The sequence below is a fragment of the Cupressus sempervirens genome, chromosome 8, assembly GCF_028749045.1.
Source record: "Cupressus sempervirens isolate cs-2001-9-10 chromosome 8, ASM2874904v1, whole genome shotgun sequence".
Taxonomy (NCBI): Eukaryota; Viridiplantae; Streptophyta; class Pinopsida; order Cupressales; family Cupressaceae; genus Cupressus; species Cupressus sempervirens.
Genome location: NC_143125.1, coordinates 20,228,792 through 20,252,544, shown reverse-complemented (window position 1 = coordinate 20,252,544; position 23,753 = coordinate 20,228,792). Strand labels below are relative to the sequence as shown.

The 23,753-nt window shown below is 37.0% G+C and overlaps 1 protein-coding gene across 2 annotated transcripts in view; it reads right to left on the bottom strand.

The window, feature by feature from the left end:
• Positions 1-23,753, bottom strand: part of LOC149541374 (ARM repeat superfamily protein) — a 348,244-nt gene that overhangs the window by 149,689 nt on the left and 174,802 nt on the right. For both annotated transcript variants that reach the window (XM_089796637.1, XM_089796638.1), the window contains exon 22: positions 22,658-22,834. In XM_089796637.1, the coding sequence (XP_089652763.1) occupies positions 22,658-22,834 (177 nt within the window). The remainder of the gene's footprint in view (positions 1-22,657; positions 22,835-23,753) is intronic.

The following is a 23,753-nucleotide window of genomic DNA, read 5'->3' as shown; positions in this document are numbered from 1 at the left end:
CAACTAGATGGTTCCGACGGTGTTTCTGTAGCCGACAGATTGACTGTCGTCGGTGTTTTGTATTTTGTAGCCAATGGGTAAATAGTTTGTAGCGGATGTAATGTTGTGGCTGACGGACTATTAGTTTGTAGTACATACATGATGCCTGTGCACATACAAAGAGAATATAATTATGATGAATATCATATGGTTGATATTCTTTGTTGAATCATCCTACAGATCATATCGAAAGACATCTATTTTGATGGATATATATTGATATCCTTAAATACGTTTTTTCAAGAATATCATATTGAGATGATATCTCTATATATTCTATAACAATTATCCCTAGCTAAGAGGGAGTGTTAATGTTGTATCTTCAATGGGATTCAGTTAATCTAATCCCCTATGGTTATTGGTTAAACACTATTGTTTTTTATTAATCATCAATTAGACATATATATATACAAATACATACATACACTGATGTAGGAGCATCTTGGGTTGCATTGCTATCCTGCATGTTTACCGAGTTCAGAGTTGTGGTTGAATTGCAATGTCTTGCATTGTCGAGTTCTCTATGTTTGTCGAGTTCACAATTGCTGCCGAGTTATCCTTTGGTTGCCAAGTCAGAGTGGCTGTCGAGTTCCTTTGGTTGTCGAGTTCATGTGATTGTCGAGTTCCTTTGGTTGTCGAGTTCACCAAGTTGCAGCATTTTGTTTGGTCCTTCATTTGCCAAGTTGTCTGTGTGCGGTTTCTAGTTGGAGCCAACCTTAGCATTTAATTCCATATTAGGTATTTGTTGAGAGCCAACTTGTGGCTTGTTTTAGCATTTAATATAAGGGTTATCTTGTTGTATTTGCAACATGACAACTTGTGGCCATGCATGTATTTAAAGGACTCTTTGGTAGAGTTTTTAAGGGGGAGGGAGGAAGTAGATCGAAGTAGCGTAGGTTGAGCAAAAGCAAAGTTGAAATGCGAGGTTTGATCATGGTGGATCGAATTAGAATTGTACTGTCAGTCGTAACCCAAAAGGCCTTATAGATCGGCATGTATCTGTCATTTTGATGAATCTATGAAAGCAGTTGTTCCTCTATCTCCTGTGTTTTGTTGTCATTCTGTTGTTTTCCACTTTGTTTACTCTCACAGGTGGTTTGGAATAGCTGGGAGTGTCTTTGGCCTTCGTTATTTCATCCCTCCCTGAGTCAAGTGGTATCAGAGCAAAGGTTCGTCGTTGTGGAAATTGGCTTGTGTAGAACCCTAAGCGAATTTGGTTGCAGGGTTGCAAATCTACGGATTTGACCTATAACTTGCAGAGGGTTACGATCTTGCAGGAACCTGATTGTAAAGATGGTTCGAGGTAGAGGAAATGCTGACAATGTCGTATTGGATACATTGAGACAAATTGCAACCAAATTAGATGTTATAGAGACAACCCAAAGAAGAGGAGCGCATCTTGATGATGTGAATGATGAAGCAGCACCACCAAACCCTAATCCAAAACCTGAAGAAGATCAAGATGAGGCAAGGTTTTTGAGAATGTTGTCTAGGGAAAATTCAAAACCTACTGTAGAAGTTGTTCCTTATGATGGAAAATTGGATACCAATGATGTGTTAGATTGGATCTCTGAAATGGAGAAGTTCCTTGACTATGAAAATACTCCTAATAATAGAGGATGGTGAAGATTGCAGTTACAACATTGAAAGGACATGCCTCACTGTGGTGGGAGCATTTGCAAACTAATAGACAAAGGAGAGGAAAGGAGAAGATCAAGACTTGGTTGAAGATGGTGAACAAGGTAAAGAACAAGTTCCTTCCTGTTGATTACCAAGTTAGATTGTTGAGAAAGATGCAAAATTTGAGACAAGGAGATATTTTTATGAAGAAGTATGCTGAGGAATATAGATTGGACATCAAATCTGGACATGTGGATGATGATGTTGAGAAAATTGCTAGATATTTAAAATGATTGAGATCTGAAATTCAATATGAGATAAGTTTTGTGAAATTGGAAAGTGTGGAGGAAGCATATCAATATGCCTTTAAAGCTGAGGAGATCTTGACAAAAATGTATGAACAAAGATAAAGAGGTAGAGGTGGTATATTCCAGAAAGGCAGAGGTAGATTTTATGGAAAAGGTGGCAGATCTGAAAATTTTGTGCAAGATTAGGGCAAATCGGAATGGAAGAATGATGATAAAGGCAAGACCGAGTGGAAAGGTGGTGATTCCTACCAAGGAGGTACTGGTTCTTACCGAGGGAGAGGTAATTCTTATTATAGAGGTGGTTTTCGTGGTAATTGTTTCAGATGTTGTAAAGAGGGACATAGATTCTTTGAGTGTAGATCCTCTAAAAGTAGGCAAGGTAATAGAAACGTTGTCGTTCAAGGAGATACCGAGGGCTTACCAAGTGGACCTAAGTCTAGACAAAATCTAATGGTAAGAAGAACCTTATGTAATCAGGGAAGTGATGAAAAACTTGTCCTAAGGAGAAGTCTTTTCAATACCAGATGTAAGATGGCTGGAAAATGTTGCAAGGTGATCATTGACAGTGGAAGTTCTACAAATTTGACATCAGAAGAATTGGTTACAAAGTTGCAGTTGCAGAGGTTGGAGCATCCCAAACCTTATCATGTTTCATGGATCAAAGATGAGCATTAGATATTAGTAAGTGAACAATGCATTGAGAAGTTCAAGATTGGACATTATTTTGATGAAGTTCTGTGTGATATTATGCCTATGGATTGTTGTCATATTCTGTTGGGTAAACCTTGCCAATATGATAGATATGCTATACATGATGGAAGATTGAATCAATATAAACTTTGGATGAATGGGAAAAAGAAAATATTGCTGCCTTTGATTGAAAGTCTAGATGAGGTTAATTGTACTACTATGAAAATTTTCATGGTTAATAGAAAGCAATTTGAAAAGGAAATGAAGAGGAATCAAATCTGTTTTTCCATAATTCCTAGGAGACCAAGTTTTGCCAGTACCAATCGAGTGTCAGAAATTAGTGAGACCCAAGTGTCAATCAATAGTGACCGAGTGACAACAGAAACTGCTAGTATTGACCGAGTGCCAATACAAATTATAAAATTGCTAAATGAGTATAAGGAAATTGTTGCAGAGGATATACCTGATGGTCTACCTTCAGTAACAAGTATAAGTCATTGTACGGATATGATTCTTGGAGCTAGTTTGTTGAATAAAGCACCATATAGATTGACACCTATTGAAAATGAAGAACTTAACAAACAAGTGCATGAGTTATTGCAGAAACATTTGATCAAAGAAAGTTTGAGTCTGTGTTGTACCTGTTGTATTAGAAGAATGGAGAATGGAGAATGTGTATTGATTCTAGAGCTATTAACAAGATCACAGTGAAATATAGGTTTCCTATGCCGAGGATGGATAACATAATGGACTATTTGAGTGGAGCAAAGTATTTTACCGAGATTGATTTTAAGAGTGGCTATCATCAAATCAGAATCAAAGAAGGTGATGAATGGAAGTCTGCTTTCAAGACAAAAAATGGTTTGTATGAATGGTTGGTAATGCCTTCTAGTTTGACTAATGCAACTAGTACTTTCATGAGGTTGATCAATGAAGTTCTTGTAATATCCCCGTTTTGGTTGACATCGTTTTGCGTGCCGGATCAGTCTATCACGGACTCTCGTAGACTGGTGGTTGTGATGAGAGAGTCATTCTAGCATTTATTTGAGGATTGGATGGCTTATTATGCTCTTGGAGATATTATTTTATCATTACTTTTTATATGCGGCCTACATGTTATAATTATAAGTTGAGATTGCACTTTTTATTTTATAAAGTTATTTATTATAAAAAAAAGTGCATTATAATGGGATTTTATAATGGATGTTTCTAGAAGTTCTTAGTAACTTCTTAGAAAAGGATGTTTCTAGAAGTTCTTAGTAACTTCTTAGAAAAGTGAATAAATAGAGGGCTTGGCCTCTCATTTGCACACACTTGATTTGATGATTCTACTACCTCTCTCTATCAGCATTTGTGGCACCATCTAGGTTTGCAAATATTCAGCATAATCCTTGAGAACGATACCTCTCAAGAGATTGCATAACTGCAGAAGTGAAAGATCTTCTAAAGGGTTGCACATTGAAAGTGGTATTCGGCCATTTCATGTTGAGCTTCATTGAGTTTCAAACTTGGACTGAGCTTTGATATTTTTGGAGTTCTTTTTGGTGAGGGATTGCGTCATTGTTCAATTGGAGGGCTTAACAAAAAGATTCATTGCAAATCTGATATCAACTGGTGATTTTCGGAAGTCTGGCTGGGATTACATTTTATCATCATTGGGTCATCAATATTGGTCCAAATCTCATGCAATCATTTTTAAAGCATTCCAAAAGCCTAGGCATTTCAGTCTGTACCATTTTCGGCTGCCAGTGTTGAAGGCAAAAATTAATACATTTTCAGTACAATGTCGTACTGTACGGCCTGCTTCAGAACAGTGTACGACCTGCAGCAAAGGACAGTTTGGGGAAGTGCAAATTTGTTGTTCTTCATCAGCATATGGCCGTCTGCAGTTACATCAGTACCAGGTTCTTCTATTATCATTGCAATCGCTAAATATCAGTAGGCAATAGGAGTAATGAGGGTTTGCATTGTTTGTTGAATTTTGTCTCAGTTTTGTACCCAGCTATATAATCACTGTACACCTTGTTCAATGAGCTTGATAGATCTTTGTAATCAGTCCCAGCATTGCATAATTTTGTAAGTAGTTTCTTGGTACCAAATGGTTTGCCAAATCTGAAGATGCAATTGTTCTAAGAAGGGCTTCATATTGGCACTATTTTTGCATTATTGTGTTGCTTGGGTTTGTTGCTCAACAATATCTACGATCAGTTATTTACTACCAGCAGTATAGTTGATTGCTTGCCAAGTGTTTGACGGAATTTCTCAGTACATATTCAATCTTTTAACTCAACAATACAGTTCAAATTACATGCAAAGTGTTTGATGAAATTCAATTGTACAAAGAATCAGTGTTTTAGTGATCCTATTAGTAAGGGTCATTACAGTTCTCAAAAGATTCTTGGGTAAGTTTGTGATTATTTATTTGGATGATAATCTGATATTCAATAAGACTAAGGAAGAACATCTTCAGCATGTTAGACAAGCATTGTAGAGTTAAAGCAATTTTGGAATGGCCTACGCCTGAGAATGTGGGTGAGGTAAGATCATTTCATGTTTTGGCTAGTTTGTACAGGAAGTTTATAAGGAGTTTCAGTTCACTCTGTAATGCTATGACTGAGACAATCAGAGGAGATAAAAGCGAATTCAAGTGGACACATCAGGCTGATAGCAGTTTTGAGACTTTGAAACAAAAGGTATTTCAAGTTGAATGTGATGCAAGTGGTAGTGCAATAGGAGTTGTATTAACTCAAGAAGGTAAACCTGTTGCTTTCTTTAGTGAGAAGTTGAATGATGCTAAAAGGAAGTATTATATGTATGATCAAGATTTTTATGCTATTGTTCACGCATTGAAGAAATGGAGACATTATTTGATTCCTAAGGATTTTGTGTTGTATACTAGTCATAAAGCCTTACAATACTTGAGAAGTCAGCATAAGTTGAATCAGAGACATATGAAGTGAGTTGAGTACTTGCAGAGTTTTACATTTGTGATTAAGCATATGAGTGGAGTCACTAACCAAGTTGTTGATGCATTGAGTAGAAGACGTTCATTGCTGATTGAGATGAACGTTGAAGTTCTTGGTTTTGATAAGATGAAGGAGTTGTATTATACTGATCCTTACTTTTATGAGATGTAGAGAGAGTGCAGAACACCTAGTTTGACAAAACAACCAAGTCAGTTTGATGAGTATTTTATTCAAGCAGGTATGTTGTTTAAGGGTATTTGTTTGTGTATTCCTAAGAATTCTATGAGATTGAATTTGATTAGGGAAAAGCATAGTGGTGGATTGGTTGGACATTTTGGAATTGATAAGACACTGACTTTGTTGAAAGAGAAGTATTATTGGCCTCAGATGTATAAGGATGTTCAGAAGTTTGTGAAGAGTTGTGGAGTTTGTCGAGTTGCAAAAGGAGTAAGTCAGAATATTAGTTTGTATACACCTATTTCTGTTTCTAAGAAACCTTAGAGTGACATCAATACGGATTTTTTTCTTGGATTGCCTAAGACAGTGAAAGGGTATCATTCTCTATTATTTGTTGTGGATAGATTTTCCAAAATGGCTCATTTCATACCTTGTAAGAAGACGATCAGATGTCAAGCATGTTACTGAGATTTTCTTTAAAGAAATTGTTAGATTGCATGGATTACCTAAAACTATTATTTTTGATAGAGACAAGAAGTTTGTTGGTTATTTTGAGAAGACTTTATGGAAGAAGATGGGTACCGAGTTGAAGTTTAGTTCTACTTTCCATCCACAGACAGATGGACAGACAGAGTTTGTGAATAGAAGCTTCGGTAACTTGCTGAGATGTTTAGTTGGAGACAAACCACATAACTGGGAGACAATATTAGAACAAGTTGAGTTTGCATATAATAGTTCTGTGAATAGGAGTATAGGGAAAACACCTTTTGTGATTGTTGATAGAATACAGCCTAAAGGGATATCAGATTTAAGAGATGTTGGTGAAGAGAAGAGAAGTGTTGCATGAGAAGAGTTTGTTGATTTTATGAAGTCTTTGCATGAGGAAGAAAAGTTAAGATTGGAACAAAGTAATCTAAAGTATAAGGAGAATGTTGATAAGTCTAGAAGACATCACGTTTTTGAAGTTGGTGATGAGGTGATGGTTCATTTGAAGAAAGGAAGATTTCAAGTCGGAACATACAGTAAGTTGAAGATGAAAAAGTTTGGACCTTGTAAGATCTTGAAGAAGTTTGACAGTAGTAACACTTATGAAGTTGAGTTACTTGATGACATGGATATATCTCTTATATTCAATGTTGCTGATTTGTATAAGTATCATAAGTCAGATGATGAAGTTGTTGTGTCAGATAATTATCCTAAGAAGCAATATGAAGAAGTTGAACAGATATTGGATCAGAAGGTTGGTAAGAGAACAAGAGGGAAAGATTACTGAGTATTTGATCAGGTGGAAGAACAGACCAGTTGAAGATGCTACATGTATTTCCCAATCTGAGTTGGATTCAGCGCAAGCTATGACATCTCAATAATTCAGGATAATCATTTCTTTCAACCCCGGATGTCTAATGCAAGAGCATCTTGGGTTACATTGCTATCCTACATGTTTACCGAGTTCACAATTGTTGCTGAGTTGCAATGCCTTGCATTGTCGAGTTCTCTATGTTTGCCAAGTTCACAGTTGGTGCCGAGCTATCCTTTGGTTGCTAAGTCTAATTGACTGTCGAGTTCCTTCGGTTGTCAAGTTCCTGTGGTTGCCGAGTTCCTTTGGTTATCGAGTTCCTTTGTTTGTTGAGTTTGCCGAGTTGCAACATTTTGTTTGGTCGTACGTTTGTTTAGTTTTCTGTATGCAATTTCTAGTTGGAGTCAACCTTAGCATTTGATTTCGTGTTAGGTATTTGTTGAGAGCCAACTTGTGGCTTGTTTTAGCATTTAATATAAGGGTTGCTTCGTTTTTAAATTGGAGAGAGGAAGTAGATCGAAGTAGCGTAGGTTGAGCAGAAGTAAAGTTGAAATGCGAAGTTTGATCATGATGGATCGAATATGAATTGTGATCAGCTAGGCATGTATCTGTCATTTTGATGAATCTATGAAAGCAATTGTTCCTCTATCTCCTGTGTTTTGTTGTCATTGTGTTGTTTTCTGTTGTGTTTTCTCTCGCAGGTGGTCTGGAATAGTTGGGAGTGCCTTTTGCCCTAGTTATTTCATCCCTCCCTGCGTGATACACACAAACACACACACACACACACACAGATTAACATAGAGACATGTCTCTTCTATTCCTATCTATATGCATTTGGATATGCACTTAGAACACACATAAACATATACAATGCCATTAGATTTGCAGTGATCCTGAAAACTCAATAGGTCATGCTCTATTTCGTTTCTCCATCACTTGCACTCCCTCTTCCCCCCTCGCACCTCCCCCTCCTTGTACCCCTGGTCCCTCATCCCTTGCACCCCCTCTTCCCCTCATTGTCCCCCTGGTCCTCCATCCCTTTCCCTATCCCCATCCCCACATTGTTGTCCACTATGATTACGGTGACCCTAACTTGTTTACCCACCATTTTAGACAACTTCTCCTTCCCTTTTCCCTCTTCTCCACATTGGGGTGCATCACCACCAAGTGCTCTCGTTTTTCCACCTCCATTTGGGATGCCTCCTTGTCTTCCTTCCCTCATTTCTCAACCCCACAACTTCCCCATCCTAGGCTAAAGAACACTTGCCCTATGAATAGGCCTCTCATCGGGCCTTGTGGTCATTCTTCATGCTCTACCATCCTCCTTCCACTTCCCTTCACCCCCCACCACCAGCTCCTTCATCATAAAAATCGTCTCCAGTTTTCCTAGCATAGATGTACCCTTCTTGCCTCCTTCCACTACTGACCAAAACTTTTCTAACATACCCTTTTCCACAACCATTCCTTCCTCCCTTTGAGCTTGTTCACAGTTTATCATCTTCCTATATCATTGAGCTTTATGATATCCCTATTCAGCATCATTTCCAGCTCACCACCCACCCCCATTGTCACCTCTTGTCCTAGACCATTGTAATGTCCCAATCTTTTTAGCCTCTCACTGGAGTTCTTAGCCTTTACATTCTTCGAAGGTTGAGTAGAGAAACAAAGAGAAATGGATTAAATTAGTTTCTTATAAAGTCATTGAATAAATTTAAATTAAAAGGTGACTTTATAATTAATTCATTTAATTAAAAGTGACTAAAGTTAATTAAATAAATTAAAAGAATCTTCTAGGAGGAATAAAATATTATTTTAGAAGGAGGTCCATCTATTGGAGGAAAAGAATAAATAGGGAGGGCAGCCTCATTGTTGCGCATTGAATGTGTTGCCATCTACTCTTCCGAATAACTTGTGGAGCCAAGGGTTTCTGCAGTTGCTACATTGATCGTTGGGAACGAACACTCCCATTGATTTGCATAACTGAGGGGGTGAAATATCTTCCGAAGGGTTGCGACTATTGGAGAAGACAAATCAGTCTTTTAGCGCCAGATTTGTAGAGCAAGGAATATTTGGATATTGCTACAGTATCAATACTACAGTGTGACACTACTACAGTACCGCTGCTTCAGTAACGCTGCTACAATGTCGTTGCTACAATGATTTGCTACAGGAAAATTCATATTTTTGGAGTAATTCCAGGTTTTTATCTACTACATTTTGCATTGTTTGAGAGTAGATATTTAGGGCATTGGTAGAGTTTGTAAAATCTTTTGTAATCTGATTTATATCAGAATTTGTTGACATAATGACTTATTGTTGAAAATGCATATTTTCTCATTTGAAACCCATGTTTATATGTTCCAATAAAATTCAAAAAAATTTACATCACCACTGCTAGTCATTTAGATTTTGCAAGAATATCTCTTTTAGTTTGGCATTTTAGAAAGAAATCAAAATTTAGATATGCAATATATCCCTTGTGTGCAAAGTGTTTGACGAAATTCTCAGGTTAGAAATCAGGAAACTAAAATCAAAATGGCAAGGGATATTACATTGGTATCAAAGCTTTGATCTTATCATCCTGGAGGGTTGAAGTTTCATATGCAGCCACAACAATGAGGTCACCTTAGGCTTTTCACTCATAGGAGATCAAGACGAGCAAAATCAGTATGAGAATATACTTGTAGAAGAAATGGGTGACAAGGGAGGAGAAAAGATGGCAAGAAACAAAGGAAAAGATAGTGGAGACAATGAAGAAAGAGAAGCACAAGAGTTCTTTAGACATTTGGTAGTGAAGCAGCAACGGATAGCTAAAGCTTTATGAAAACTTACTACAACAATACAAAAGATGAACCAACATATCAAACAAAACCAATTCCTAGATGCTGACAGAGCGTAGTACAAAGAGCTTCCTCCCAAACCATTCATAGGCCTACACACTCTACCTTTCTCAAGAATAAACACGAAGATGATAATGTTGAAGGAGAGACAACATTTGTAGATCATCTTATGGAAACAAATGTTGAATGTGAATCATTGACACCAGAGGTAAGGGAACACCTAAGCTTTGACAGATTTCTAAGTCAAAGGAGAGAGCATTATAAGACAAGGCGAGATTGAAGACCAAGCGACCAAAACAAAGGTTTGAAGCATGCAGCACACAAATTCTCATTACCTATGTTTAATCGTAGCAGGATGGTTACAACTCAATCTTGGACTCATAAGCTAGACACTTTCCAAAATCTTCGACCCATGATAGAGGAGAATGATTTTATGTCTTCTACTTCCAATAAGATGTGTAAAAATTTATATGTTGAATTTTATGGACATACAAATCTGAATCAGGAAAATAGTATGACAGCCTTGGGCAATAATTTGTCTACATCATCCTCACAAGATGTTTCACTAGAGATTATGGAAGTGACCATGGGTGTTGACACTCAAGATACTGGTACCAGGAATGGAGATTGCATAAACACTTCTGATTTTTATGACATCAGTTATGAAACCTTGCATCCACAAGGACCAAATGCTATCCTTGAGATGGCACATGGTAGTACTCAAGAAAGGGGTATTAATGACACAATGTATTATGCAGATTCATGCTCTAATGAGTCTGATTCTTCAAATCAGACCTTAGCAAATGAGTTTGAAGATTCAGTTGTTGGCATGGAGCCCCAGGATTGCAAGCTAGAGGAACATGCAGTTGAGTTATCTGTTGAAGGACATAGCCACAGTACCTTGGATGTTGATGTGCGCATGGACAATAGCACACAACATAATGTGTCTAATTCGGACTCATTTCAGTCAAGGAGTTTTCTTTGGAATGGGCAGTTACAAAGACCTCATCATTTGATAGAGCCACTTAAGGTGGATATGAAAGTTGATCCTCTACATAGTAGAGCAGCCTCTAGTATTTTGATTACACATGTTGAAGGTAAATCTTTACAATGCCATGATATCATTACTGATTTGTTTGAGCATAATTGTGTTATGCACCACCATTCTCCATATAGTGAAAACGTCAACACTGTGATAACATCCATCGATGGCAGCCTTACACCTACTGGTAAACTGAAACATATCAATTATACAAGAGCTAAATTAACATACTTTGGCATTAAAAAGGTGAAGAAGTTTAAAGAAATGAATGATGAATGGTTGCCAAAAGCTAAAAATGCTAAAGTGGTAGCTGCCAATGCAAGACAACATCTTCAAGAAGTCAAAGGAAATGTCAATCTCCTCAAAATAGCAAGGAAAAAGAGGATGGATAACATTAGAAGACTCTGATTTCAAACTAGGAAAATGAATCTAAACATGTACCTAGATCCGATGACAACAATGAATTTGACGAGTCTAGTCAATTAAAGGATTTAGTAAAGATTACAAACATAAAGAAACAAGAACAGTTTGAGGGTTCTTTACGTGTAACTAAAGTTGCTCATAGCTTGAAGACTCGATTAAAGGTGGAGGCAGATGAGATTATTGCAGCATTATCTCATCATGACATGATGCACAAACAAATTGAGGATCATATTTGGACAGTTCAAAAAAAGTTAAATCCAAAGGGGGAATCAGCAGCACCCCTAGATAGAGAAATGCTTAATGATTTGAGTAGAAAGAAGTTTTTTGCAAAGGAGCGCATGATGCAAACCATGATTGTTCATTAGGGTGTAAGGGGAAGATTGAATATGTTATGTGGGCATATAATGAGAATTTTAAATTTTAAAATTTAGATCAGAAATTTGATCACGAAGGGTCTGAGCTAGCAGGATCAGAACATGAGGAAGAAAGGGCTGAAAGGGAAGAGTCAGTTCAGCTACAGGAAGCATGTCTCACTCACATACAGTGTGAGGGTTCCTTTAGGATGCGTGGAGTTTTAGTTGGGCAAAAGATCATTACCTTGCTTTATACAAGAGCCGCACATAACTACATTGATGCTTGGTTGGTTGAGAGACGCAACATACAGAAGGAGGGATTTGAGGGTATAAGAGTAAAGGTTATAAATGGCTACACTCTTAGGTGCGACAGGAACATTTCAAGTCTGCCCATGCATTTGAATAGCTTTGATTTTAATGCAGATTTTTATGTGGTAAACATGGGAAATGTTGATACGGTATTGCGGATAACATCGCTTCATGACATAGACTGTGTTTTGATGTCAATAGATGAGGAGCAGCAAAAACATGCTTATCATCTAGACATTTAACAGTTGAGGCAATTTGTGTTAATTTTGTGTACAACAAATTGTGGAGGGATCATATTCCACATGTTGATACAAGTTTGGGTATTCTTGGCAAAGAGACCTTGCATATCAAGGAATTCGAGTGTGAGTTAGGTTCTAGAGAGCTGTTGTACTTAGGAAACATCATTATTACACAGGGAGTATGCATGGATCTAGACAGGGTCAAGGCAATCATTGAGTGGCCTACACCTGAGAGTCTCATACAACATAGAGGAATTTTGGGCTCATGTGGTTTTTATTGTAGATTTGTTAATGGATATTCACGACATGCAACACCACTTTCTGATCTAACCAAGAAGGGATATCTTAGGAACTACACTGAAGGACAGCAAAAGGGATGGGTTAAGTGGATATGTCTTTGTGAGTACTTCTATAATACTACCTACCATTTTTCTATTCAGATGACACCATTTATGGTCTTGTATGGTTATGAGACACCCAACTTTCTTGATTTGTTGATGAGTGATAGTAGAGTGCCTAGTGTTGGAGCTTTGCTGCAAGAAAATCAAGATATCATGAGGGCTCACAAGGAGAATATTCAGAGAGCAGAAAACCAGCAAAAGCAATATGCAGATCAGGAACATTCATTTGAGGTAGGAGACATGGCATACTCGGTGCTACAACCTTATAGAAAGTCTACACTAGAGAAGAATGGTGCAGGAAAGTTGAAGCTGCAATACTAGGGACCCTTCAAAATCATTAGGCATGTGGGTGAGGTAGCTTATGAGTTGAAGTTACCAGCTGACAGTAAGGTCCATAATGTTTTTCATGTGTCACACCTCAAGAAAGCGTTAGGACATCGTGTGGTCCCTTTCACAATTGTACCACCCTTAGATGATAAAGGTAAGTTGATTCTGGTTCCTGAGGCTATATTGGATGTTAGGGAGAAACAGTTAAGGAGATCAAGGAATATTTGATCAAATGGAAGGACTTGCCGATTGACAATGGTACTTGGGAAGGTGAGGAAATTTTGCAGCATCTGGAGTTGACATTGCTTGAGGACAAGCAATTTAAGGAGGGGCGGATTGTAATGTCCCCATCTTTTTAGCCTCTCACTGGAGTTCTTAGCCTTTACATTCTCCGAAGATTAAGTGGAGAAATAAGGAAAAATTGATTAAATTAGTTTCTTATAAAGTCATTAAATAAATTAAAATTAAAAGGTGACTTTATAATTAATTCATTTAATTAAAAGTGACTAAAGTTAATTAAATAAAATAAAACAATCTTCTAAAAGGATGAATTAAATATTATTTTAGAAGGATGTCCATCAGTTGGAGGAAAAGAATAAATAGAGAGGGCAGTCTCATTGTTGAGCATTAAATGTGTTGCCATCTACTCTTCTAGATAACTTGTGAAGCCAAGGGTTTCTGCAGTTGCTACATTGATCATCAAGAACAAACACTCCCATTAATTGGCATAACTGAGGTGGTAAAATATCTTCCGAAGGGTTGCGACTGTTGGAGAAGACAAATCAGTCTTTTCATTGTGCCAAATTTGTTGCCTAGGGCCAGATTTGTGGAGTAAGGAATAAGTTGGATATTGCTACAGTAACACTGCTACAGTGACGTTGCTACAGTGATGTTGCTACAGTGACGTCGCTACAATGATTTGCTACAGGAAAATTCATATTTTTGGAGCAATTCCAGGTGTTTATCTACTACATTTTACATTGTTTGAGAGTAGATATTTAGGGCATTGGTAGGGTTTGTAAAATCTTTTGTAATCTGATTTATATCAGAGCTTTACACCAAAATTTGTTGCCCTAATGACTTATTGTTGAAGATGCATATTTTCTCACTTGTAACCCATGTTTATATGTTCCAATAAAATACAAAAAATATTTACATCGCCATTGTTAGTAATTTGGAGTTTGCAAGCATATCTATTTTAGTTTGGTATTTTGGAAAGAAATCAGAATTTAGATCTGCAATATATCCCTTGTGTGCAAAGTGTTTGACGAAATTCTCCGGTTAGAAATCAGTAAATTAAAATCAGAATTGCAAAGGATATTACACTATTAGGGAGGAGGTTCAAACTACGAATTCTAGTAGGACTGTTGATGGACATGGCACCACAGTTTTGGGATCCTATTTAATTGATCTCTTCAACCAAGTTGTTTGCACAAGCTTCCCCCCTTCTTGGTCACAGCACATCATACATCCAACCCATAAGGTGGATCCTACCTCAAACCCAATAGTTACAAGACCATCACGCTTGGGCACAACTCTAAATTGTACACCACGATTCTCCATATTCTTTTGTTGAGGGAGTTGGATCATTATCACATTTGTGCCAAGGGGCTGATCGGCATCAGACTGGATTATCAACCAATGGATCACATCTTGACTCTTTAGGGTGTTATTAAAGAGTTACGACATCACTCCTGTATGGTTAAATATTGTTTTGTGGATTTCTGCAAAGCCTTTGACTTTGTCCCTAGGAATGGCCTTTTTCAAAGCCTATAGGATATTGGTATTTCTAAAACTTTTATTGGTTATCATGAAACTCGATGAGATGGTTTTAGGTTGTCTAAAGACCCCTTTTGGGTTTTCGATCTTCATCAAGAGCACTATTGGGTTAAGAAGGCTTCACCTTATTGCCTACTCTTTTTGGTATCTATATCGACGAGATAGAGAGGTATCTTCCAGACCATACTCTTCCTAAGGATGGTTATCTTCCTCACCAAGTTGTAATCTCTATTCTTCACTTTGTTGATGATGTCATTCTTGGAGGGTTCGCAAAGGCAACTCGAAACTCGTGTCTTTTTTATGTGTTGCGGCATTTATCGTTGAATTTGCGGAAGACCAAGCTAATGGTCGTCAACGCTCTTACGACCTCTCAACTCTATTTCTTCTTCGAGGGTCTCAAGGTGGAGATCTCATCCTCTTACACATATTTGGGGTTCAAGTTTTGTAGGCCTTGCTTTACCATGAGGCCCACCTTTCAACCAAGTATTAATAAGGGGTTTGTTTAGTTGGCCCTCTTCAAATCACAATGTTTGTGGAACCGTTTTGCGGACACTATGTCCAAGATGACACTTACAGATACACTTATCAAACCTACTAGTATCTATTGTTCAATTGTGTGGGGTCCTTGTTTGTTGGACTCAAATTGGGCCTCTTTCAAGCACGTTCAAATTCTCCTTTAGGGTATTATCTAATGCAAACAATCCATTAGGCACAACATTGCTCTCAAAAGGTTTGGGGCACGTCACTTCAAATTTGAGGCCATATTTGACTTTCTCTAGTACCTTTGCAGCCTTTTGCACATTGCTAACTCATATGAGGGGAATCACAGATGTCATTACCTGGCATACAATTCCTCAAATTCTATTGTCACTTCTGTTCTCTTATCAGATCTGGCTAACTTTTGGTTTGTTGACACTTCAACCCTTCTTGGGTCTATTGGGATTAAGACGAAACGCCACTATAATAACCCCACCTGGCTAAAACTTGACCAATTCCAATTTTCACTATATTTTCATCAATTCTCCCTCACAAATCAGATGTTTGGCATTATTGTCGAACACTTGGATAACAACCTTAATCTTCAAAGCATATGAATTATAGATGGATAGATGCATACACTAGATGTAATGGATAGATGGATGAATGTTGATATAAACATTTACTCTAATATATAATTCTGCCATACATTTTAGTCTGAAATAACAAGTGGCTTACAACAATTTCTATGTTTATTCATTTACATATGCTGCAACAATTTATCAAACTTACAAATAAATGATGGAACCTGTTAATCTTAGAGATGATGCCCAAGTTGCAGAACCATTTTTACTCAACACTAGGAAATTGCAAAAGAATTACCCCAAATATATATGCCCAACAGTAGTAAGAATAGATGCTCAAGTATAAGGGGAAATGATGTCTTATGATGCAAAAAACACACGCCACAACAGAGATACCAAGCGCCCTTGGTAACAATATATTAAGCGCCAAAAATGGTGAGCAATATACATAAAATGATTGCCAAACAATTTCCAGATTGAAACCTCGCCCAACAGCAAAGATGATTGGCATGGTTGAACAGGTTTCTCAATCACCAAATTCTTAGAAATAATGATGATCCAATTTGCACCAACACCAAATTGATTCTCCAACAAAAACCAAGGTCTTCCTAGCAACAGTATGAACAGTAAGGAAGATATCTAGCAAATATCAAGTTCGCTATACTTTAGCAATGGAATGAAAACACTTCTTAGCTTAAAAACCCTTATACCTCAGCAAGGGCATCAAAATTCAGGACCTCAGAGAAAGCCACAAAGGCAACTAAAGCAAATAAATATCCAAGCACGCTTTTCCCAACAAATGGGCTTGTATTTATAACTTCTAGATGCCCTTTTTGTTGCGAAAACGTAACTTCACTTAAGAAGCTTGACCACACAACATTAATTAGAAGCTTCCATTAGATTTTTTCACTTCACTTGGCTCAACTAATTAATAAATGGCTCTTTCCAATGATAACTCAACACTCAAGTGAAATTATAAAGTTAAATTATAATTTTATAATAAGCCATTTAATAATTTAATAATAATTTGGCCACTAAAAATATAATAACTCCCAAAATACTCATCTTTTTAAAATGGCTTTTGAAATAGGAGTCATACCTATTATTTCTCTGTGACCAAATGCACTTTCCAAAAATAGAAAGGGTCCATCTAAATTAACAACCCACTTACCACAAATAGTAAGTACACAAAACTAAACCCAAACGAAGTCCAATCTGAGCCAAATGAAAACCAATCTATAGCTTACTAAATTGTAGAGAAGACAAGACCCTCTCAAGCCAAGCCACTGCCTCAGAAGACCCTCTATCCACAATAATTAGCCTATGAGGATCATAACAATAGGCTAATCCCTAAATCTCTAATGTTGGCAAAAATGAGGACATTATAGCCACCTCCCTTCCAATACTCACCTAATGCACGCCCTTTATAACAATCATCTTTCCTATCCTTAGTTGTGTCTATAATGTAATCATTCAAATAAACTAACTACATATTTAGATGCATGGGATTAACAGTTACAACGAATTAATAATTCACTTGAAACGCCTTAACTAACAATTGGTGATTTACTTTATTTATTTAATTAAACTAAAAGATTTAAATTGCACGAGAAAGGGAGAGATCATTAACTAACTAATACATTGTAAATCTCACTTCATGTTACTAAGAAATACTAATGTAACTACAAACACAATTGGATACATTAATTGTAACTAATGTAACTATGAATGCAAACCCAATCTATGTTGTGCAAGCCTTGGCATTGCTAGAGAGGAGAAGCATTGTTAGAGACTTAACCACCCTACCACGGACCTAGTGTATCCCCCTCTCACTCTCAATTGAGAATGGCCTACTCTACACGGGATAAGGCACAGGAACGCCATCTTGTCCTTCCACCTGAGCATCCTGGTGTGAGAGTGTAAACTATATAGCTAGATAGGTTGTGGAACCTTCTTATCAGCCCATCTATCTGACTACAAGTTATCCTGATCTTGAAAGCCACTAAACCTACCCTGGCCAGGGATTTACATGGACACCATGTGCTTGATCACCCACCGCTCACCTTGACAACCAAGACTACACCTAACTGCCCACCATGAGCTAACTAAAGTTCTACTTTCTAGTTTATAATTTCTAGACTGGTTTTGATATGAATTCTAGTTTGAGTGCAGATATAGCACAACCAACTTAAATGGGGTGGCACCACACATCTCAGCCTTTCCTGGCCTTCCTTCATGGTTCTTGGTGCATCATTCCCATCGTATATTAGACTGGTTGAACAATGCAATAGATCATCAATTTCATTCAAGAGTTTCTTGCGATTGCATGAATACAAGTGGCAAGCCTTCTCAAACACTCCACATCTATTGGAGTAAAATCTCCATGCTCCCAATGGCACATAGAAAGGGTGTCATTGTAGCTTGTAGAGTGTGTGTCCACATGGGTTGTCTCTTACTAATACCTTATGAAGTTAGATAAAAGGTAAAGAATATAAACATTCTAGGCCGATGGCTCATTCCATGAACACGACTATGCACATAACTTAGATCTTTGCTTTATGTTCATTTATGTCCACTTGGACCTGTAGAAATGTAAAGAGAATTAATGCAATACTTTAGACTACCATAAACATCAGTAATGTTGTGAAAGAGTTATCAATTACGACCTGGCAAAGCTGCATGGAAATAGAAAGAGGTATCCTTCCCCATACTCCAATACGCGAGCTTAATGTATGGCTTTAATGGTCTGTGTTCAACAATCATAGTGATGTTTAACTTCTGATGGAAAAACTAAAAAGGGAATAGCAAAATTTGCAAAATGAGAAGAACCCACAACAGACTACAAATTGCCATCTTATAAAACATTGCTCGGCTTCAAAGAAATTATGCTCTACCATGAAACAATTATGTGCATGAGAAATTGCAAGGTACTGAGCATGAGTTACAATCTTGATGGCCATAGAAACATAAAAGAAAAGAAAAATAAAAAGGTCGAGATCATAAGGAATGATAAGAGGCCGATGACCTTTTATACATAAATTTAATTTGATGTAAGGGAAAGAAAAAGAATATAAAGTCCTTCCCATGATTTATTATAATAATACTTATATTGTTTGCACATGTTTGTATGTGTTATGTATACATATACCTACATACACGTTATAATTCAATATATGTATTCTATCCCATACGTTAAATTTTACATATACGCATATAAACATATATATATATATATATGTAACACGTACAAATGTGTGTAAATACCATGGTATCATTATAATAAATCATATCTAACATCACAAGAAAGATTGTAAAGCATCCAGAATCTCATATCAAAGGTAACAATTGTTTTTACTTCACTTAATGTTCAAATGAATATATTTTTGATGACCTAGTTAGCTCATTGTGGACACTTGGCATAATCTAGTTTACCCAGCCTACTTTCCCTTGACCATGGTAGGTTTAGACTCGTACATGTCAACTCAGTGAAAGGTTGGTTGCCTCCTACATTGTTCCCTCTCCACCAATGCTTTCCCCCATTGTTGCACTTCCTGCAAAAAGGAATTAACTTGGTGAGAGCATACGTCCACATTATTCAATTAAAAAAAATGTTATCATAACTAATAACCCTATTAACTAACCATTTCTATTCATATGATAGCAATATAAATTACCCAAAATCTTTGATTCCTTGTAAAACATGAGGAATAACCAATATTTCATTCATATGAACTCAAATGAGTAACAAATTTAACCAACAATTTCTGATTAGCACAATTTCTGATTAGCTTGAAATATGAACAATCAAATTAATTTTCAAAATCAACGAAAATAAGGTATGTAACGCCCTCCCCCCGCTTCTTTGTCCCCACCATGAATAGTTGCAATAGAGTTGTCATTTACACGTAATTTGTTCACACTATTTGGATTAACCCCCATGGGGACTTTCTCTCTAAGATGGCTTTTACGTGGAGGACTTTTAGGAGTTCCTACCTATGCCACCACTAGCCACATCCACTCGTGAACCCCCCTTGGCTCCATTAGTGTGGGGTCGCATCAGCTTCAATACAAGACCGAATACCACATTGATAGAGTGCACAGGATTCGTCAGCTTTGTAACAATGGGGAGGTTGAGTGTGTGAAACACTTCATTTTTCATTGTCCTCTATACTACAAGATCAGAGGGAGTTTCTAGCACCTCATCAAAGAGACAAGATCGTTCTCAAGCCCTTAGGCTGCAGGACCACATACTCTAACATTGGCATCCCATGACACCTCTACCTTGTCAATTTATTACGCCCTCCTTCACAAGGCTTCATTTAGAGGATGGTACCAAGAGTCAGCTTGGCCCCACCCCTTTTACCAAATTTGTGAGGCCTAGGACGAGCTCCTATCTGTAGCAGCATTCCTCTCCCAAGATCACTATGACGTGACCTAGGGTTACATATGGTCCTATTGCTTATCCTTTGGTTTAGAAGTTCTTTCTGGCTGTTCGGAACCCTTAATTGCATTTGAGAGGGTTCTTCTCTATGGTTGCCTCTCCCTGCTTTTGTTTCTTTTGTTTCTTTCTTCCTTGCGATTCATTTAGTGTTCATTTTGTGGACCAGTCCCTTATTGTTGTACTTGGTAGTCCCTTTGACCTTTTGTGGTCTTTTGTCGAACATTAATAAATTTATCTTATCTTATGTAAAGTGAGTTTTGAAAAGTTTTGTGTTGTGCTTCTGACTGTTGGAGTGAGCATCCCAAATTCAAGAAATGTGTTTTTTGTAAGTAGCTAAAATCAAGTTTTGCTCGTATCTTTCAAAAGCTAAAGATTTTTTATCTGGGTATTGTTTCAATGGATTTGTCATCGCCATGAAACTCATTTTTGCAATTCACTAAATATGTTTCCCAAAATAATAATTTTTCGAGAACAGATTGCCCCTCAAGGAGATCATACCATTTCCTTCAACTGGTGTTTTCAGACTGAGTTAAGTTCTGCAGTGCCTAAGATCTGAATCTACAATTTGAGGCATCATTGGATAGAGTAATTGCTCGTTAAATTAAAGAAGCTGATTAGTGTTGATTTAGCACTTGCATGCACACCTTGAGAAGCTTGAGTGAATTTTCTGCTCTCTTTAAGGTCTGATTTTATTAGCAGGAAATTTGATTTCAGTGTTAATCCATCTTTGACATTATTTCTTAGCTAACACATCCTAAATGTGTTGAAGTTCATTTCTTTGTAAAGATCCTAATATTTTCCTATGATGATGATGAGATAATGGATCAGCTCCTTCATCTTGTTATTTAAATTTGGTCCTTATTTCTATGTAAAATGGACTAACTGAGCAGTGAGTTCAGGTGTTGCCCCCACTTCATTTTGCTGCTCTTCTATTTTCATCTTGTTGGTTAATTATCTTGCATGTAATCTGAATCTAACAATCAATGAGTTACACTTCATTAGTTTGAAATATTGCATCATATTTTTCAAATAAAACAAATTTGATTATTACAAAGGTGTCAGGGCAATTTAAAAGTCTACGATAGTAACCTTCATTCGCTATAACTCACATGAGCTCAACAATAATTACTACAACTCTTTTGACCTCATTCACTTCAACTTAACACACCTTATTATTCTAACCCATGTGAATAAGGTTTCCTAACAAATCAAAACTACCTCATGCTTATCGTAAGTATAAAGTATAACTATGTGTAGAGTGGCCGCCACATCTGCAACAACGGACTGATGAATGAATATGTTTCTATTCTTGGCACCCAATGCATATGAAACAGAGCTATTGAGTAGAGAAGCTGTTAGGTTAGGCCCAGGATCACCAGAAATCAGATTTAACATAGAGAACCTCAACTACGATGTCTATGATCAAAATTTCCTAGTTTGGTTAATGTACCAAGGATGACAACTATGAACAGCTCTGTCAATACTTCAAAAGCACCTAACAATAAACTCCATTCAAAACACAGTTTTCAAATATATTCTAACTAAAAAATCTAACCCCTTTTTAGCACAAATTTTAGGGCATACTGAAAAAATAACATGAGATATTCTTCAAGTTCACTTGATTTCATATATTTTACTTGAAATTCAAAGAACCTTGTGGCATAGGCTGTAACACTAACCATTATCAATTTAAAAATGTGAATATAAATTTCGTATGGAAAAAGGCTTTATCATACAGGCTTCTATGATGACTCCAAAAACCATTATTTGTCAAAATGGTGCTATTCTGTTTGACTATCTGTACAGCGCTCTGAAGAAAAGGGTGTCTGCCAATCATAAATGATTTCCCTTGAAAGCAGATTGCAAGGAGCCTGTTAATGAGAATATGGGTGTACAATCAGGTTTATTAGCTTCTCAACGTGAAAGTCTATCGTGGCCAAACTATCTGTCTGTATATATAGACCTATATTAGACCTGAGAGGTAAGCACGGGAACCATGCCTTGGGCTGGGTATTTAGGGTATACTCCTTTGGATAGATTTTAAGCCATTTCCACCATATGCTTTTATTGCTTGTTAACCTGCCCAACTTAGAACGGATTGTAAACCTATTTTCTATAAATTTGAGTCCCAAGTCGATAAAATTGTTTTCCAAATTCAATCCATGGTTTGCCCATGACTCACATTCTTACTTAGTTGCTTACCAACTAGGGCCCATCCCCTCAAATACTTTTCAATACCAGATGCCATCAACCATTGCCAACTAGGTACATCTCCTAATAAAATGCAAATAAGGTACAGTAATTTTGCCTTACAACACAAATATAGGAGCAAACGTCAAACTAACCTGATCAAATTTGCGCCCTTGGAGAAGATCTGCAAGAGCAATACATGAAGACTCACGAGAGCGCCACAGTCTTGACCCACTTTGAGCCAATATATCCTCAATAATGTCATCAAAGAATTCATCAACAGTCTTCTTTGGCTCAGCCACAAGTGATCTCCAGATATGCCCCATTGCATCCTGCAAAATAATCCACAACTCAGAAGTCTATCTGCAAATTGTATTTCAAACAAAACCATATATAATTATCCACTACTTGATAATTTCACCAATAAAACATAACTTCATCAATAACTTATCTCTTATGAAACAAAAACAAAAAGCTGATGAAATATGCCTAAAACAAAATTTCGGACGAGCTGCCATTAAACAACTACCCCGTACTCCAGAACTGTCAAAATAAGTCTCTTTTTACGCAATACAAGTACATTAGAGTTCATTGATAATTCTCAAGAGTGCATTTACATATTCCATTGTTCATGATTTAAAAGGTCAAGTATATCAGATTTCCACAACTAACCTTTACAAGATACATCATAACTCCATGCATTTAACAAGTTCTAAATTAGTATGTCAATCACCTTACCACAGATGTTTTTGCTTTATCCGGTCTTCAATCCCACAAGAAATCCAAACCAAGCCTGCTTGGCATTTAGTCTCTTTACCAGTAGACCAACAAAAGTTTGTGCGTGAACATTAAATGCTCATTAAAATTATGCAAAATATAATGAAGCACAATTCGCAAATTATTGAGAAAAAAAGTCTGCTGGAACATTGCTATTTCCCTTTTTACAAACCATATCAAGTCAGAGAACCTCAAGCCTATTTTTATTTTATATAGGATAACAGGGGAATTCAACAAGGGAAAAACATAATAATCCTATATAGGCTAAAGGGGGAATTTAAGAAGCAAATAATATAATCATAATTAAGTTGTCCAGGATCACCGATGATGAGAGATAGCATACCTTTAACTCAGGCACATGAAGCAAGTATTTACAACTAATAAGTATCTCTATGAAACTGAAGATTTCAGAGAATTGGGAGATGATGCTGTTGATGTCAAGTAGTAGTTGTCAAATAAGGAGTGGCAAAGAGC